Source organism: Ranitomeya imitator, chromosome 1 (genome assembly GCF_032444005.1).
Source record: "Ranitomeya imitator isolate aRanImi1 chromosome 1, aRanImi1.pri, whole genome shotgun sequence".
Taxonomy (NCBI): Eukaryota; Metazoa; Chordata; class Amphibia; order Anura; family Dendrobatidae; genus Ranitomeya; species Ranitomeya imitator.
The window spans coordinates 194,762,735-194,783,082 of NC_091282.1; the positions used below are offsets into that span (position 1 = coordinate 194,762,735).

The window sequence follows — 20,348 nt, forward strand, 5'->3', positions numbered from 1 at the left end:
CCAGAAAGCTCTAGCAATTCTGATTGTACTAAAGAGCATATCTTAGCGTCATTGTAAAGGTACAGAAGAAGACAAACATCTAGGACAAAATAGCCAAGCACATACTCAGTTTAAAGAGACACTCCCATCAAAGTTTTTATCCTCTTAAAGGGAATCTGTCACCCCAAAATTCGCCTAAAAGCCAAGGCCACCGGCATCAGGGGCAAATCTACAGCATTCTGTAATGCTGAAGATAAGCCCCCGATGTAACCTGAAACATAAGAAAAACAAGTTATACTATACTCACCCAGGGGCGGTCCCGGTGCGGTCTGGTCTGATGGGCGTCACAGTCCAGGTCCGGAGCCTCCCATCTTCATACGATGACGTCCTCTTTTTTTTCTTCCTGCCGCGGCTCCTGCACAGGCGTACTTTGTCTGCCCTGTTGAGGGCAGAGCAAAGTACTGCAGTGCACAGGCGCCGGGATTGGTTACCTCTCTCTATCTTCTCTCCACTGCTCTCTCTTTCCTAGGCTAGGCTTTCAAAGGCTATGATTTGAAAATGGAGGAGCACAGAGCGAGTTTCTCTTCATATGTTTCTTATCTGTTTACATTGGTGGCCACATTCACATTAACATAAAACCAGGTGAATTTACAAAAATAGCATTCCTTTTCCCAAAATTGGTGTTTATTATAAACGATAAATGTATGTTTGCTCGGTCTCCAGTGACAACAGAATGGGAGGCTCCACTACAACGACCGCAGCAAGGATGAGTTTGAGTGGAGCAGCAGGTGAGCATGCATGGTCAGTCAGCTCTAGAGGCCAGTCCATTCAAACTATTCCTCACTGCGGTGATGATGTTAGAAGGAATGAAGAACTTCTTAGGACACCTATCTTAGTCACTGTGAGGGTCCCAGCTGTGGAGCACTTAACGCTTAGACATATTCACCTATTCCGTGGATAGTTGACAAATGTCAATTGTGAGAAAATCCCTTTAGCACTTCAAATTCTTAGACTGTTTTGTGGGAACATGGCTCTAGGCCCCATGATCGTATTTCTGGATTAATAGACCTCTGGGTTGTACACAGCTGTAATAAGACATTTAAAGGTTTATATGGGCCACTTAATGTATCTATGTATGCCTTTTATTTCATACAGAGGCTTATAGAGTTTTTATTCAGTCGCCATGACAGCACTAATGAGAGAGGGGATCCGCTCTTCAGGGACAGGAAACCTACAAAAATAAAAGGGCGGCACCTCTCTCCCACATCAGTTGGTTTCCTGTCCCTGACAGGGGACCCTACAGACTTGCCTTAAGAAGAAGGTGAAGACTAAAGACAGTACCCAGGCTCGGCAGGCCGGTTCTGGAAGCGGGGGTTCCCCTTCCACGGTCAGGTCCGGTGCGCTGGAGGTGCCACACCACAGAGTGCTCTGGGGGTAGGCAACAGCAAATGAAAGCAGCCTTCAGAGGGAGTGCTGACTTTGGAGTGTCCCATCGCCGCAGGTGAAGTCCTGCGGCGGAGGTGTGTAGTACGGGTGGCGGTGCGATCGGCGTTCCGGACATAGCAGGGACCTGGGGAGTGTCGGCGCCATGTGCGCGCTGTAGATGGTGGCCGGCGAGGGCTGATGACGCACGGCGCATGCGCAGTAGTGCCGTGGCGGTGATTATGGTGGCGCCCTGTAAATGGTGACCGGTGAGGGCTGATGACGTGCGGCGCATGCGTGGTTGGGCCACGGAGATGAATATGGCGGCACCCGACAGTGGGGGAATGCAGGCACTTAGCGGTTTCGGGGTCAGGTGAGGCTATTAAAGGCGACATATGGCACAGCTGTGAGGAAGGTTCCGATATGCGGGCGAGCTTCTGGAGGAGGGGCCTCCCATATGAGATGTACCAGGCAGTTCACCTGGATTAATCTGCTGACCCCATCCGGGTGAGGTGCCTAAAGGGGCCAACTATTTAAGGATTCCGTATGGGCTACCACATGCTTCCTATCCATATTACAATGGAGTCTCAGGAGCAGGAACCATTGCAGTCTGAGCAGCAGTGTCAATCCTTGGAGAAGCACCAGACAGTGAGCTCCCAGTGGTGATCTAGTTGCAGAAGTCGTCCTGGAGGTGATAGAGCTGATCAAAGTTCTAAAGCCGGAAAATCCTCAAGCCGTAAGGATGTTACAACAGCTGAGAGGGTCCCCCCACAATCTACGGTACCACTCAGTCACTATAGGGGTAAGTGATCACCGAGAAGGTTCACTTAGTGATGTGTTTCTCCCCTTATATTCCCTCTCTCCATGCCTATCAGGGAAAAAAACGGTCCTCTAAATCTAAACACAAAGAATGTGCTGAGTGTGGAGTTCCTCTCCCGGATGACCACATAAGGAAATTATGTGGGCCATGTATTCAACGTTTAACAGCAGAGGAGACACCAGATTTCACTACCAGTCTAAGACAAATGGTCAGACAAGAGGTCAGGGGTTCAGCAAAATCCCTATCTCAAAATAGAGGATCTAGAGAAAGAGATCCTAGATCCCCAAGTTCATTTGAGGACAGTGAATCAGGGGAGCTGAAATCAGATGTTTCTCATACATCATCATCTTCCTCAGAGGTTGAGTCCGGTCATTCATGCTTTTCCTTTGACCGGATAGACCGCCTCGTCAAGGCAGTAAATAACACTGTAGGAATTGAAGAGACCCTGTCAGAGAAATTATGCAGGATGTCATGTTTAAAGGACTAGACCGTAAATCTCGTAGATGTTTTCCTGTAGTGGACAAAGTAAGCTCACTCATCACACGAGAATGGAAAAAGCCTGAAAGGAAAGGTTCTCTTCCACCATTATTTAAGAGAAGATATCCGTTTGAGGAGACAGCATCTGTGACATGGGATAAAGCCCCAAAACTTGATGCGGCCATGGCTAAGGCTTCCAAGAAATCCTTGCTGCCGTTTGAGGATTTGGGAACTTTGAAGGACCCGCTAGACAGGAGAGCCGATGTGTTTCTTAATGGAGCTTGGGAAACATCAGCAGGGGCTCTCAGACCGTCAATTGCAGCCACTTGTACAGCACGCTGTATGATGGTATGGCTGGACAGCCTAGAGGATCAACTTAAAAATAAGATTCCGAGAAGTGAAATCTTATCCTCCCTTCCTATGATTCAGGGAGCTGCAGCTTATCTTGCTGATGCATCAGCAGATTCGGTGAAATTGGCGGCCAGATCGGCGGCACTTTCTAATTCGGCCCGTAGAGCCATCTGGCTAAAATGTTGGCAGGGGGACATGCAGGCCAGATCAAAACTGTGCAGCATTTCATGTGAAGGGGCGCATCTATTCGGTCCAGTTCTGGATGAGCTATTAGAAAAGGCGGGGGATAGTAAAAAACGATTCCCTTACCTAGGAAGATCCACCTACAGGCGGGACACTAACAGAAGATGGTTTGACCGTACAAGGTCAAATAGAGAAAAACCCAGATATGACACCAATAGGAAGAAAGGTAGAGGCTACATGTTCAACTCCTTTCGGGACAACAGAAAGCCACAATGACTGCTGGATCGGGTGGAAGGCAGGCTTCTGACCTTCTATCCGGCTTGGCTTAATATTTCCAGTATCCCATGGGTCCTGAACATTATTAAATCAGGACTAAAGTTTGATTTTCTGAATATTCCTAATGATAAATTTCTGGTAACACCTGTACGTTCTTCACCTGCAGAACAACTGGCATTAGAGTCTGAGGTCCAGGAACTTCAACAAAAGGGTGTATTGGTGGAGGTTCCTGAAGCGCAAAGGGGTAAGGCGTTTTATTCCCCCCTCTTCTTGATTAAAAAGCCAGACAATTCTTTTTGCACCATCATCAACCTTAAAGGCCTGAATAAATTCCTATGGGTCCAATCGTTCAAAATGGAGTCTGTGAAAACCACAATAAGGCTATTGTTTGACAAGTGTTTCATGGTCGTCTTAGATCTTAAAGACACCTACTATCGTCCCTATACATGCAGACCACCAGCGGTATTTAAGGGTAGCAGTCTTACTAGGCGGGACGGTTAAACACTTCCAATACAGGGCACTCCCCTTTGGTGTTGCAGTTGCTCCTCGTGTGTTCATGAAGATAATGGTGGAGGTCATGGCACATCTTCATGAACAGGATATTCTTGTGGTTCCATATCTGGATGACCTATTGTTAATAGGGAACTCAGAATCACACTGCTCGGCCTAACTAGCAAAAGTAATTGCAGCCTTACAAAGATTGGGTTGGATTATTAATTTTAAAAAATCGCATTTACAGCCTCTAAAGGTTCAAGAATTCCTGGGTCTCATATTGGACTCAAGGTTGCAGGAATGCCGTCTACCGGATACAAAGGTAGAAAAAATTCAACGGCAAATACTCAAAGTTGTTAATAATCCATCGGTAACATTAAGAGGAGCAATGTCACTGTTAGGCTCACTCACGTCGTGTATCCCGGCGGTTCTTTGGGCCCAGTACCACACCAGAGTCCTACAATGGGATGTATTGTGCAATACTCATCTGTTGGAGGGTCACCTGGATAGTACCTTTCCCTTGTCTGATGTCTCTATTCATTCCTTACGTTGGTGGTTACACACACAAAACTTACGGACTGGGGTTCCCTGGATAAACCATATATCTCGTGTAGTTACCACAGATGCTAGCCCCAGGGGATGGGGAGCACATATGGGTGATATGTGGGTCCAGGGAGTTTGGTCACATTCCGAACAAAGTTTGTCCTCTAACCTTAAAGAGTTATTGGCAGGAGAACGAGCTCTGAGTTATTTTGTTATGTCCTTACAGGGCCATCACGTCAGGCTATTCTCAGACAATCAGGTAACTGTAGCTTATATTAATCATCATGGGGGAACCCGATCCAGGTCTTTAATGGAAGTGGCGGGTCATATCTTGCAGATAGCCAAAGCTCATCTACTGTCACTCACATCGCTTCATATAAAGGGAAAACACAACATCATGGCCGATTACCTAAGTCGCAGAAAACTCGGGCAAGGAGATTGGGTTCTCAATCAGACCGTTTTCGACCAGATCACACTTCTTTGGGGGTGCCCAGACATAGACCTCTTCGCCAGCAAAGATAACAAAAAGAGTCACCGGTTTTGCTCCCTAAACCCCAGGGACAATCTGTTCGCGGTGGATGCCTTCCTAATTCCATGGCATTTCAATATGGCCTATGCCTTTCCCCCATTGAACTTGATCCCGATTGTTCTGAGGAAGATTCAGGAGGACAGAGCTCGGGTAATCCTAATAGCACCATTCTGGCCCAGGAGGCAGTGGTTTCCGTGGCTGAGGAAAATGTCCATTTCTCAGCCTTGGATTCTCCCAGAACTCCCAGACCTTCTCTCCCAAGGTCCAATTCTCCATCCACGAGTGTTCAATTTACATCTGACGGCATGGAATTTGAGGGGTCATTACTAAAGAAAAGGGGATTTTCGCAAGGACTAATTAATACCTTATTAAAAAGCAGGAAGGTTTCCACAACAAATATTTGTTAGAGTCTGGAGAAAGTTCTTGACTGTTTCAGGATCAGAGATGGGTCAAAAAGTCAGTATTACTAAGATTCTGGAGTTCCTGCAGAATGGTCTGGAGATGAGGCTAGCTACAAGTACCTTTAGAGTCCATGTGTCAGCTTTAGGGGCTTTATACAATTGTAATTTAGCTAACAATTATTGGATGGCTAGATCAAGACCCGTGATTAAGAAAAAACTAGCCCTGTGGGACTTAAACTTGGTACTTACAGCTTTGACTGAAGCCCCCTTTGAGCCTATAGAATCTGCTCCTATAAAAGTCCTGTCCTTGAAAACAGCTCTCTTGGTCGCTCTCACATCTGCGAGGAGAGTTAGTGACTTACAGGCCCTCTTCTAGTCAGTCTCCATACATTCAGTTTAGAGAAGATAGGGTAGTATTAAGAATTGATTCCCTTTATCTTCCGAAGGTAGCGTCAAAGTTCCACAGACTTCAGGAAATAAATCTCTCCACTTTTTGTCCTAATCCTAAAAATCAAAAAGAGCTCAAACTCCATTCATTAGATGTCAAAAGATGTCTACTTAAGTATATATCTTTAACAGACCCCTGGAAAAAAGATAGTTCTTTATTCATATCCTTTCAAGGAGTTAGGAAAGGGTTTAGGGTATCCAAAAACACCTTAGGTAGATGGATTAGGGAAGCGATTTCTCTGGCTTATTCTGCAGGTGGCCTTGAAGTCCCAGGAGGCATAAGAGCTCCATCCACTCGGACCATGGCGACTTCCTGGGCAGAGAAGTCGGAGGTGTCGACTGAGGATATATGTAAGGCGGCCACATGGTCATCTCCATCTACTTTCTTTAAGCATTATAGATTAGATCTGGGTGGCTCCAACGATCTCACGTTTGGTAGAAGGGTGCTGGAAGCAGTAGTCCCTCCCTAAAACTCTTGTATCTGTAATTCTCTCGTTAGTGCTGTCATGGCGACTGAATACTCAAGCTACTTACCGGTAGCGGTGTTTTTCAGGAGCCCATGACAGCACTCCTATATTTCCTCCCTTTCTACTGATATGGCTTATCACCACTTATTGATATAAATTTAAGTTTAGTCACAGGGTAAAATGTGTAAATTATTTATGTGCTACTAACAAAGGAGGTCCTCTCATGCTCTGTAATCCAACTGATGCGGGAGAGAGGTGCTGCCCTTTTATCTCTGTAGGTTTCCTGTCCCTGAAGGGCGGATCCCCTCTCTCATTAGTGCTGTCATGGACTCCTGAAAACACAGCTACCGGTAAGTAGCTTGAGTATTTCTGTTGGGTTTCATAAAAAATTGTAGCATGCTTCTAATGTGAGGAAATCCTGTAATGTGCAGCCCATGATCCACCATATGGCAGAACACATAGTATGGAGCCTCAAGAATTCTGTGTATAAGGCTGAAGGCTATGTTCACATCTCATTTTAGCCACATATCAGTGGTTCCGTCTGGACTTCTATCTGAAGTCCTGAAAAATGGGATTCAAGCATATCCGTCAACAAGGCCATTGATTTTAATGAAGCAGACGGGGTCACTTGTGCTCCTTCTGAACTAATTTTTGGCAAGATGGCGCAATAACGTAGTTGACCATGTTTTTGGGCCCACCTGAGAAGGTGGATACCACCGAAAATGAGGTCAGACAGAGCACAAAATGGCCTTGTCTGCTAAATTCAAGTCAATAGCCTCGTCAGCAGATACCCCTGAATCCCATTTTTTAAGGGCTTCAGACGGGAGCTCTGACGGAGCCACTGATACATGGCAAAAGCGTGATTTGAACCTGATCTTACACTGTACTAAAGCAATCTGTTCCAAGGTCAGCATTCAACCTGCAGTGAAATATAAAGCGTTTGTGTATTTAACCAAAATCTATTTCTTCAGATTGTAAATTTATTGACCATGTAAGAGGTATACAAAACATGAATGTACATGTGGGTATTTGCTCAGAGACTGTGAGTTTAATTTCCAACTTCAGAAAGAGACTTAATTTACCTCGCTGTGCACAGAAGATTAAGCACAATCAAAGATGATTTTTTTTCCCTCCTCGGCGGCTCAGCCTCCACTATAGTGCCAAATGAGAAATCGTAATTTCCCATTATAAAAAACAGGTGTTGAGTTCTCTGAAATCTCACATTCATTTAAGCTTTCAGATGAAATGTTTTTTTATGATACAGATATTGTAAGATTCTGCTACTTTTTTTAATAACTCTACGCAAATACGTTTAATATGCAAAGCTTCAATGCTGCTCGATGTTAGCTGTGTGTGTAAATAATCCTTATATATGAAATCTCTTCTCTTTTTCATAGCTTGAGACTATCCAAGCACAGCTGGATTCCCTTACGTGATGTCTTGAAGATGGCTTCCTCCACTGCACTCCTGCCACCTCATTATTTGGTATAGAAGATAGATTGCCAAGCTGTGTTTGTTAAAGGAATCAATGTGCTGCTTCCTGTAAAATTATATGGCTTATCTCCTCTTAGAGGAGCAACATTAAACGAGGGAGATCATTGTGAACAACGCACAGAGTCTAATTGACTTTTCAAGTTGGATTCTGTGAATACTGGGTACATTATACATAATTGTAATAGCGCAGAAGAAAGTAATGATCATTCTATTACCATTTATACTTCTACCATTCCCTTAATATACAGTAAAAATTATCCAAAGCAGAAGGCTCCAAGGGTGGACTGTGAGATTTACACCATATTTTGAAGACCTTTCTTGACGCACATATGCTAGCCATCAAGTGTCATAGGCAAAGATCTTTATCAATCCTGACCCTCCAAATGGAAAAACTGCATTTAGCATGCAATCTTCAGATAGATGAACAAGATGGAGCCATATGGTCAGTTCCAGAGGACCCAACAGTTTTGAGCCACTCTGGGTAGTGGAGATGCCAGGCGATTAATAGTGTTCTTCCCTTGCCACAAATACTGGCATAGGTTTGCCATTGGAGCCTATAACTGCAGAGATGCCTAGGTCATGGCTACTACTTTTGCTGTTTGGGGGCCAAGAATCTAGGCTAATCTTTGTAACTAAAGCTTAATCGTTGTATCATTTTTCAACGCCTATGCCTTTGCAAGTTTTTTGCTCGCTGTCAGTGAATGGAAAGATTGTCTACATTCAGAAACTTTACAACTTGGAACCAGCATGCAAACATTTTTTCAATAGAGAAGCCATAGCTTCCACATATAAATGATTAAATGCCATCAGTTTTTCATATGAGGGAAATATGGCAAATGTGCTCATCAACTAAGCAGATTTTAACAGATTAACGTAATCTTCATTAAGATCAAGTATCAATGCAAGGCTGAATTCAGATGTTCGTTTCTCACTGTCCTCATATGAACCGATCAGTGGTCTACTGACCCAAATTAGCAGCCTTGTATTTGCTGATGAGGATAATAGTTCAGGCCAGGAGACCGCACAGTCAGTCCGAGCATTGTTGTCCGTATAAATGAAATATGGATGTCTTATATTGTCAGGCATTGTAACCATTGCTCGAAAGCAGGACACATTTCCGGCATCTGAATGTAAACAAGCAGAGTTCCGTTCTGTGCATAGATCTTTAAAATAGTGTGGAGCTGCTACGCAAAGCACTTTTTGTTACACAAAAAAAAATAGGAAAACTTTTATTTTCAAAATAATGGAAACTAGATATTTTATGGAAAGGGCTTTCTTTTAATGCTCTGCATTACAATAAAAAATAATCTACCAGAGGGATGATCCTTTCAAAGAAAACACAGACACAATCTCACAGTTAAGGAGTGGTCTTATAACGGAATTGAAATTTCACAGTACAGTATATGTAAAAGTTTGTACAATGAACGCAATTAAGAATCTGTCACCAGGATTTCACCCCCCAAACTATATCCACATCTTTCACAGACAAGTCCGCCAATATCTTTACATGGGCAATCCATTCCTCTGTTACTGAGAAATGAGCGCTTGAATAGACATGCAAATGAGGTGTTTTGGGCACATAGAAGCACTCCTCAAGCCTCTGTCACACCACCTCTTATCACCGCAGCACTTCCTTCTGTTTGACTAACCGCTTCTGTGCTATGCGACGTCAAACTAGGAGCTGTCAGTCAAGGAGGAGAAAGCAGCGCTGGTCAGCGAATAGAGCTGGAGTGACAGAGGCTTGAGAAGTGCTTCTACGCACCGAAAGGACTTAAACCTCATTGCATGTCTTCAAACACTGATTTCTCAGGAAAAGGTGAACAGACTGGCTATAAAAGATTTTTGCTGGACTTGTCTTTGAAAGAACTAAATGTGCATATAAAGCATATAAATAGTTTTGGGGAGTGAAATCCAGCTAACACATTCATTTTAATCATTTATTGACTTTTCTGTTTGGAGAATTAGATAACGTGTTGCTCTGTTGTTGTAAACATGAATTATTTTTAGTTTAGAGAGCAATAATGTATGATAAGTGATTGTCGGACTGTAGAAAGTGATTTATTTTTCCAAGTAACATTCCACCAATTACAACTGCATTCCAATATTTAGTGTTTGTGCTACATATACACTTAGACCATTTTCTGCAAGTTAACTCTTTATACATGACAGTTATAATGAAACCTACAGGCCATAGCATGCCCTTGTTCTTGTGACTGTTGCTGGATTTACAGAACATTACTTTGTAACACATTTGTTATTGTTGTTCACACACAAAGCATAAAATGTTGATATGACTTCTCCAATGATCTTCCCTTAGGGCTTGTGTTGCAAAATAAAGTGACAATTTGGAATAATAGAAAAGCTTAGCTAAGCGTGAATGTTCTTGTACTTGTTATCTGTTTTTTTTTATGCTTTATGGATACAAATCAACGGGCAAAAATTGATGCCTCACTATTCACTAAAAAGCCCTCTGAGTAATGGCAACATTAATAAATGGACATTTAAATTGGTGGCCACAGTAATAGCTTGAATTTTATTTTGGTAATTTGCTATTTCAGACCCAGAAATATGAAGAAATTAATATGAATTATGTATATAGAGTCATGGACGAAAATGTTGGCACCCTTGAAACTGTTCCTGAAAATGAAGTATTTTTCTCAGAAAATTCTTGCAATTACAAATGTTTTGTTATACACATGTTTATTTACTTTGTGTATATTGGAACAATCCATAAAACAGGCAAATTAGACATAATTTCACACACGACCCCCAAAATCAGCCTGACAAAAATTTTTACCCTCAACTTAATATTTGGTTGCACACCCTTTGGAATAAATAACTGCAATCAATCGCTTCCTATAACCATCAACAAGCTTCTTACACCTCTTAACTGGAATTTTGGACCACTTTTCTTTTGCAAACTGCTCCAGGTCTCTCATATTTGAAGGTGTCTGCTCCCAACAGCAATTTTAATACCTCTCCACAGATGATGAATGGAATTTTGACACAGACTCATTGTTGGCCACTTAACAACTCTCTAGTGCTTTGTTTCCATCCATTTCTGGGTGCTTCTTGAAGTATGTTTTGGGGTCACTGTCCTGCTGGAAGCCCTATCAGCTAGAATGCAAATCCAGCCTTCTGATGCTGGGTACTACATTGTGACCCAAAACCCTTTGACAATCTTCAGATTTCATGACTTCCACACATTCGAGGCACCTAGTGCCAGAGGCAACAAAAAAAAAAAGCAAAACATATTTGAACCTTCACAAAATTTGCCTGTAGTTACTGTGTTTTTTTCATTGTAGGCCTCATTCCATTTCAGTAAACAGTCGAATTATGTACTTTACCAAAATGCTCTATCTTGGTCTCATCTGTCCACAAGACTCGATCCCAGTAGGGTTTTGGCTTACTCACTTATATTTTGGCAAACTTCAGTCTAGTTTTTTTTATTTCTCTGTGTCAGCAGCAGTGGGCTCCTCCTGCGTCTTGTGCCATAGCGTTTCATTTCACTCAAATGTCGACAGATAGCGTGAATTTGTTTGGAACTTGATTGGAGCTATTTATCCACCATTTGGACTACCCTGCATTGCAAGTTTTCATCAGTTTTTCTTTGCTGTCCACATCCAGACAGATTAATTACAGTGCCATGGGATATAAACTTGATTGTGTTGTGCACATTGGACAATGGAACATCAAGATCTCTGGAGATGGACTTGTAACCTTGACACTGTTGATATTTTTACACAATTTTGGTTCTCAAGTCCTCAGACAATTCTCTTCTTCTCTTTCTGTTCTCCATGCTTAATGTTGCACACACAATGCAAAGATTGAGTCAACTAATCCCCTTTTTATCTGGTTTCAGTTGTGATTTTCATATTGCCAACACCTGTTACTTGCCACAGATGGGTTTATAATTTTTTTATTATTATTATTATTATTATTTATATAGCACCATTAATTCCATAGTGCTGTACATGAGAAGGGGTTACATCAAAATACAAATATCATTTACAGTAAACAAAACTAACAATGACAGACTGACACAGAGGGAAGAGGACCCTACCCTTGCGGGCTTACATTCTACAGGATTATGGGGAAGGAGACAGTAGGTCAAGGATTGCAGTAGCTCTGATGGTGTTGAGGTGGCCATGTGGTCATTACAAGCTGTAAGCTTCTTTGAAGAGGGTGTTTTCAGGTTTCTTTTGAAGGATCCAAATGTGCATAACCTGATGTGTTGGGGCACAGAATTCCAGAGGATGGGGGATATTCGGGAGAAGTATTGGAGGCGATTGGGTGAGGAGCGAATAAGCATGGAGGAGAGAAGGAGGTCTTGGGAGGACCGGAGATTACGTGAGGGAAGATATTGAGAGATTAGTTTGGAAATATACGGAGGAGAAAGGTTATGGATGGCTTTGTTGGTCAGTGTTAGTAGTTTAAACTGGATACGCTGGGAAATTGGGAGCCAGTGAAGAGTTTTGCAAAGAGGGGAACCAGGAGTGTAGCGAGGAGAGAGATTAATTAGTCGTGCCGCAGAGTTAAGGACGGACTGGAGGGGTGCGAGAGTGTTAGAAGGTAGGCCACAGAGGAGGATGTTGCAGTAGTCGAGGCGGGAGATGATTAGGGCATGCACAAGCATTTTGGTAGAGTAAGGGTTGAGGAAAGGACGGATTCTGGAAATATTTTTGAGCTGGTGGCCAAAGGAGGTGGCGAGATCTTGGATGTGCGGTTTGAGGGACAGGGCAGGGTCCAGAGTTACTCTGAGGCAGCGGATTTTGGGGACAGGGGAAAGTGTGATTTCATTTATTTTGATAGATCAGGTAGGGAAGATATGTGAGATGGAGGAAAGATAAAAGAGCATCACGTACTTGAACGAGCATCACATACTTGAATCAAAGTTATTTACCCACAATTTTAGAAAAGTGCTAACAATTTTGTCCTGCACATTTTTGAAGATTTGAGTTAAAAGATGTCCAATTCGCCTTTTTTAATTTTTTTTGTGTTGTTCTAATACTCACATAGGAAATAAACGTGTTTTCCGGCCCCCATGCTCTGCCAGCCACACCTGACCTGACCACACAATTGATTACAAGGTATTTAAGCGCTATTGGGGGTATTTGCACTACTTCCCCTGACGAAGCTGTCCTAGAACAGCGACACGCGTTGGGCTTCTCCTCCGGTCGCATTTGCCCTGTGACTATTCAGCCTCACAGCCTCCTGCAGCAGGATTTATCCTATGGTGCTTTCTCCAGCACTATTTTCACCTTTTGACCACTCCTAGGATCAGACTATGCAGGGTATTTCAGGGTATATATTTGGACATCTTCCCCTGTCCCTTTCTTTGGATATCTAGGGCAGTTTATTTTATCTGCTCCTCTGGGTCCATAGGTTTTTTTGCTGGAAGCTGCATATTGTGGTGAGGTGTTGCATGCTATTTGCATGCTGTGTGGCTTGTATTATACTTGACTGTGTGCATAATTGTTGTTATATGGTTGTATACAGCGTGTTCATTCCAAATTTTGACTATATATAGTTACATTAATAATATTAAGTGCAGAGGGCAGGGACACGTCTGTAAGATTTCATACGTTTATATATCTATGTATATTTTGGCATACAGTGTTCACAGGGGTATCTGCACGGAGGTTATGTGTGATTTTAGATGTTTTTAATTATGTTCCCAATAAAGCTTATATTATTTTTATCATAACTTTGGTGGTGTGCAGATATTTTGATGGCTCTTGTTTCTTGTGCTTTTGTCAGTTTGCATTATTAGCCATCAGTCTTGCACCCCCTCTATATATCTGCATATTGTAGTTGTGCGTCAGCTATCCCATATGTTACAGGTTTTTTAAACACCCAGTGGTGTTTTTTCTTTTGCTTGGCAGCACACGGCTTACTGTAGCCTATTTCCTCATATTTGTGAGGATCTATTGATATAAAATATATATTGTGTGGTTATTTGGTCCCTTGTGGGTGGTATGGATTGGGAGGCGAGGGAAGCGGCGTGGAAGGCCTCAGCCTCTGCGGCATTTGTGGACACTATTGGTAACTGTCCAGATTCTAATTTTGCGCGTTTATCTGTGGATCTTATGGCAGCACAAAAACATGGAATTAGATTATTATGGAACATTCGGTGTTTGGAGGAATACTTGAAATTGAATTTAGTACCTAGAGGTTTGAGGATACCTATTTTTCCAGCATGGGAACCCTCGGTGGCTTTTCGCACTACATGGGAGGAGGGGTTACTCCGCTGTTCACAAATTCTAATCAACATGCTTATTGCACATGATAGAGAACTCTTGGTGCAGGTAAAGACAGAAATCAGGGATTTGGAAAATGGCCTCAGTAAATTTGATGAGGTCTCACAAATCCAGCCCCTTAAAATCAAACTTAAAGAGGGATTGGACAAGTATGACAAGGAGATTATGGATAAAAAAAGAGCAAAATTTTTGAGGGATAAATTGGACTTCGATCAACATATGGCCTATAAGTGGGGACATCAAGGCAATCAACGTCGAGGTCTTAAAACCAGACAAGGTCCAACAAATTCCTCCCGTAACATCACAACCACTGAGGGTCCGTCTTCGAGTGATTTTTTTTGTCCTCGGCGGAAAGCGACACAGAACCAGGACCAGGACTAGGCGTGGGCATAGGAGACGTAGACCTAACCACTCGGATCACCAGGAACAGGGGATACAGACCTCCATATCACAACAAACGGATGAAACAACGCAAGTGATCCCGTCATCAACCAACAGTGATGGTGAGTCTGATGTTCGGGTTAAACATGATTCATTGCAGATTGTCAACTTGTCTCAACACCAACTAACACCTATTGAAACTGCAGTATTAAGCAGGGGTCTGACTTTCTCGCCGGCACAACGGGCTGATAATTTCACTTTGATCAAGGATCTTTTCTTATTCTGTAGGAAAATCGTCCTCCAGGTTTTGCACATACAACCACAGGCGATTTCCTCTCTTGATCAGACTGAACATGGAGTTTTTCAAGGTCTGATGGAGCTCCTACAAGAGGGTGAATCTAACACAGGTAGGCGTAATTTTCCTCACAAGAACAAATCCACTGTGTGTCCACCCCTGTCCACTATACCAGCTGTCAAAATCTTCTTCGAGATGGTCAAACAGGATATTGAAGCACTCCCCCCTAGGATAGGCCTCATGCCTAATTTGACTACTCAGGAACAACGGGCTCTATCTGACCTACGGTCAAATAAAGAATTCTTGATCAGGGAGGCGGACAAGGGGGGTAATGTTGTCCTGTGGCCCCATAGCTTGTATCTCGAGGAAGCAAGTAGACAACTTTGTAACCAGCATTTTTATCGAAGACTCCCCTCCAATCCTACGGGCGTATTCTCTACGAAATTGAGAGCTCTCTTGGATAGGTCTTTTGAACTGGGGGTTATCAGTGTTCAGGAACGGGACTTTATTTGGGTAGAGGAACCAACTACATCTACGTTCTATATGCTACCCAAGGTTCACAAAGATTTGAATAAACCCCCAGGCCGACCTATCGTGTCTAGTATTGGGAGTCTGTGTGAGAAGGCGTGTATTTACATTGATTTTTTTCTACAGCCATTTGTGCTTAAATTGCCTTCTCACATTAGGGACTCCTCACACTTTATCAGCATATACAAAAGGTTGGATTTATCATCAGGGGAGATTATGGTTACCTGTGATGTGGAATCCCTTTATTCGAATATCAGTCACGATGATGGCCTACAGGCAATCATGTTTTTCCTCGATCAACAAACCAATTCTGACAGAATGCATGACTCCTTCATTATTGATTTATTAGATTTTGTTTTGAGACACAATTTTTTCTTATTTGACAGAACCTTCTATATTCAAACATCAGGCGTGGCAATGGGAGCGCGCTGCGCCCCAGCTTTTGAAAACCTTTTTTTAGGGTGGTGGGAGCACACTGTCGTCTATGTCTCCAATTTCTTCATCAATAAGGTACGGCATTGGTCGCGATTCATAGACGACATTTTCTTTATTTGGTCAGGCTCTATTGAGGAATGTCTGGAATTTCTGGACGTCCTCAACCATAATCCTTTTAATATTATTTTGACTCACCAGTTTTCTTCTGTTGCAGTGCAATTTGTGGATCTTGAAGTTAAATGTCAAAATGGCAAATTATCTACTTGTCTTTATCGCAAGCCCACAGCGGTTAATAGTCTGTTGGAGTATCGTAGCTTCCATCCAAAACATACGAGGGATGGCATTCCGAGGGGACAATTCCTCAGGGCACGACGAAATTGTACCGATGACGAGGATTTTCGTAGGGAAGCCCATGATCTTACGGAGAGATTTAGGAGGAGGAATTATCCCAAGAAATGTATCTCTCGGGCCTATCAGAGAGCAAAAATACAGACACAGGACACCTTACTGGTCCCTACAAGGAAGGAAACGGACAAATTTGTGCGCTTCATTACCGGATACCATACTCAGTGGAACCAGGTAAGGGACATCCTGAACAATCACTGGAGAATCCTGACTGCTGACACGCAAACAGCGCAGGTGATCAGCCCACGACCCTTAGTGATCGCAAAAAGGGCTCCCAATTTTAGGGACATACTTACGAGGAGCCATTATTCTAGGCCCACTCATAAATTGAATCGTGGTATTGTCCTGAAAGGTTCTTTTCCGTGCGGGAATTGCACGGTATGTACATATATGCACCCCACGCGAGATTCCTTTATTAACCCAACAGATCAGACGCCACATAGATTAAAGTCCTACATTAATTGCAAAACATCTAATGTTATCTATGCCATCATATGTACTTGCCCTCGTGTCTATGTAGGCCAGACCACACAGGAGCTGCGCCGGAGGATTCAGGGACATTTTTCCACGATCAATACAGCGGTGGCTGATAGACGCAAAGGTAAGACCCTTACTACGGTGGCGGCTCATTACTTGACTCATCATGCTGGGAGTTATACCAATACTAGAGTTATTGGTTTGGAACATCTGAGGACCTCCAAAAGGGGTGGCACACTGCATAAGAAATTGCTACAGGTAGAATCCCGTTGGATCTACCAGCTCCACTCTATGGCGCCCCATGGAATTAACGAGGACCTCCTTTTTACAGGTTTTTTGGGATAACTCGGCTATTCTTCTTCAGGATTTCTGCGGTGGTGGTGGACGTTTGGAATAGAGTTATGCATTTCCCGAACAGCATATTGAGTGGCATCGACGCCCTCTGGTTGTGATATGGAGGTCTGGAGAAGAATTTATATGTTTTTTCATTTACAAAACTTCGGAGAAGAGGAAAAGACTCTGGACCTAAATGGAACATTATATGGGGGGAAGGGAGAGGGATCTAATTCTTCTCCTTCCCCATTGGACCATATACTACATAACAGGACAATTGAAGTATCCGCCTGTAATCCTGTGTAATATCATATCATGGAAGTTTTATCCATATGTATTGTGAGGGTGCTGTATATATATTGATGAATTAATCTGATTCAGCATAGTTTGATGGTATTTAATTCTGTCTTCTATGTACGGTATGTTCTAATGAAGTCTGCACACCGGAATACATGTATATATTTATTTCATGTTATAACACTATGACTCATATATGTGCTTATTTATTGGTATACAGGTCCTTCTCAAAAAATTAGCATATAGTGTTAAATTTCATTATTTACCATAATGTAATGATTACAATTAAACTTTCATATATTATAGATTCATTATCCACCAACTGAAATTTGTCAGGTCTTTTATTGTTTTAATACTGATGATTTTGGCATACAACTCCTGATAACCCAAAAAACCTGTCTCAATAAATTAGCATATCAAGAAAAGGTTCTCTAAACGACCTATTACCCTAATCTTCTGAATCAACTAATTAACTCTAAACACATGCAAAAGATACCTGAGGCTTTTATAAACTCCCTGCCTGGTTCATTACTCAAAACCCCCATCATGGGTAAGACTAGCGACCTGACAGATGTCAAGAAGGCCATCATTGACACCCTCAAGCAAGAGGGTAAGACCCAGAAAGAAATTTCTCAACAAATAGGCTGTTCCCAGAGTGCTGTATCAAGGCACCTCAATGGTAAGTCTGTTGGAAGGAAACAATGTGGCAGAAAACGCTGTACAACGAGAAGAGGAGACCGGACCCTGAGGAAGATTGTGGAGAAGGACCGATTCCAGACCTTGGGGAACCTGAGGAAGCAGTGGACTGAGTCTGGTGTGGAAACATCCAGAGCCACCGTGCACAGGCGTGTGCAGGAAATGGGCTACAGGTGCCGCATTCCCCAGGTAAAGCCACTTTTGAACCATAAACAGCGGCAGAGGCGCCTGACCTGGGCTACAGAGAAGCAGCACTGGACTGTTGCTAAGTGGTCCCAAGTACTTTTTTCTGATGAAAGCAAATTTTGCATGTCATTCGGAAATCAAGGTGCCAGAGTCTGGAGGAAGACTGGGGAGAAGGAAATGCCAAAATGCCTGAAGTCCAGTGTCAAGTACCCACAGTCAGTGATGGTGTGGGGTGCCATGTCAGCTGCTGGTGTTGGTCCACTGTGTTTCATCAAGGGCAGGGTCAATGCAGCTAGCTATCAGGAGATTTTGGAGCACTTCATGCTTCCATCGGCTGAAATGCTTTATGGAGATGAAGATTTCATTTTTCAGCACGACCTGGCACCTGCTCACAGTGCCAAAACCACTGGTAAATGGTTTACTGACCATGGTATTACTGTGCTCAATTGGCCTGCCAACTCTCCTGACCTGAACCCCATAGAGAATCTGTGGGATATTGTGAAGAGAAAGTTGAGAGACGCAAGACCCAACACTCTGGATGAGCTTAAGGCCGCTATTGAAGCATCCTGGGCCTCCATAACATCTCAGCAGTGTCACAGGCTGATTGCCTCCATGCCACGCCGCATTGAAGCAGTCATTTCTGCCAAAGGATTCCCGACCAAGTATTGAGTGCATAACTGAACATTATTATTTGATGGTTTTTTTGTTTGTTATTAAAAAACACTTTTATTTGATTGGATGGGTGAAATATGCTAATTTATTGAGACAGGTTTTTTGGGTTATCAGGAGTTGTATGCCAAAATCATCAGTATTAAAACAATAAAAGACCTGACAAATTTCAGTTGGTGGATAATGAATCTATAATATATGAAAGTTTAATTGTAATCATTACATTATGGTAAATAATGAAATTTAACACTATATGCTAATTTTTTGAGAAGGACCTGTATATATGTACATAATCATAAAATCTTTTTTCAGGATTTAATCTTCTGGTTCTATATTAATCTTATAGGATTTGTTCTGCTTTTTCTTCCTTGCTGTGTACTTGCTGCCTCTCTCTATGGACTGTACAAGTATGCTTCCTCTCTTGTGCCCATAGATGTGCTGACAGTTATGCATCGCAGGACTGTCACCACATCTGCTCCCGGGAGCTGCGCTGTCATAAACACTTACGTTTCTTCAGGCTTTTTGCCTGTATCCATTCTGCTGTTTTGACCTTCCATTGGCACATGCTCAGTGTGTTATTCAGGACACTTTCATTTTCCCTTCTTCCTGGTGAGTCACTTCCGGTTTTCCGGCCCCCATGCTCTGCCAGCCACACCTGACCTGACCACACAATTGATTATAAGGTATTTAAGCGCTATTGGGGGTATTTGCACTACTTCCCCTGACGAAGCTGTCCTAGAACAGCGACACGCGTTGGGCTTCTCCTCCGGTCGCATTTGCCCTGTGACTATTCAGCCTCACAGCCTCCTGCAGCAGGATTTATCCTATGGTGCTTTCTCCAGCACTATTTTCACCTTTTGACCACTCCTAGGATCAGACTATGCAGGGTATTTCAGGGTATATATTTGGACATCTTCCCCTGTCCCTTTCTTTGGATATCTAGGGCAGTTTATTTTATCTGCTCCTCTGGGTCCATAGGTTTTTTTGCTGGAAGCTGCATATTGTGGTGAGGTGTTGCCTGCTATTTGCATGCTGTGTGGCTTGTATTATACTTGACTGTGTGCATAATTGTTGTTATATGGTTGTATACAGCGTGTTCATTCCAAATTTTGATTATATATAGTTACATTAATAATATTAACCCCTTCATGACCCAGCCTATTTTGACCTTAAAGACCTTGCCGTTTTTTGCAATTCTGACCAGTGTCCCTTCATGAGGTAATAACTCAGGAACGCTTCAATGGATCCTAGCGGTTCTGAGATTGTTTTTTCGTGACATATTGGGCTTCATGTTAGTGGTAAATTTAGGTCAATAAATTCTGTGTTTATTTGTAATAAAAACGGAAATTTGGCGAAAATTTTGAAAATTTCGCAATTTTCACATTTTGAATTTTTATTCTGTTAAACCAGAGAGTTATGTGACACAAAATAGTTAATAAATAACATTTCCCACACGTCTACTTTACATCAGCACAATTTTGGAAACAAAATTTTTTTTTGCTAGG

At 42.6% G+C, this 20,348-nt stretch overlaps 2 protein-coding genes across 2 annotated transcripts in view; both read left to right on the top strand.

Moving 5' to 3' along the window:
- Window positions 1-10,247, top strand: part of COMMD10 (COMM domain containing 10) — a 484,751-nt gene extending 474,504 nt beyond the window's left edge. Inside the window, exon 7 of the mRNA XM_069753211.1 lies at window positions 7,785-10,247. Coding sequence (XP_069609312.1) covers window positions 7,785-7,823 — 39 coding nt within the window. The 3' untranslated portion in view covers window positions 7,824-10,247. The remainder of the gene's footprint in view (window positions 1-7,784) is intronic.
- A 3,347-nt stretch (window positions 10,248-13,594) lies between these two features.
- LOC138665621 (uncharacterized) lies at window positions 13,595-17,439 on the top strand. Its single transcript, XM_069753266.1, has 2 exons — window positions 13,595-16,786; window positions 16,994-17,439. Exons 1-2 carry the CDS (start codon window positions 14,896-14,898, stop codon window positions 17,005-17,007), a joined length of 1,905 nt encoding a protein of 634 aa, XP_069609367.1. The 5' UTR covers window positions 13,595-14,895; the 3' UTR covers window positions 17,008-17,439.
- Window positions 17,440-20,348: the final 2,909 nt, after the last annotated feature.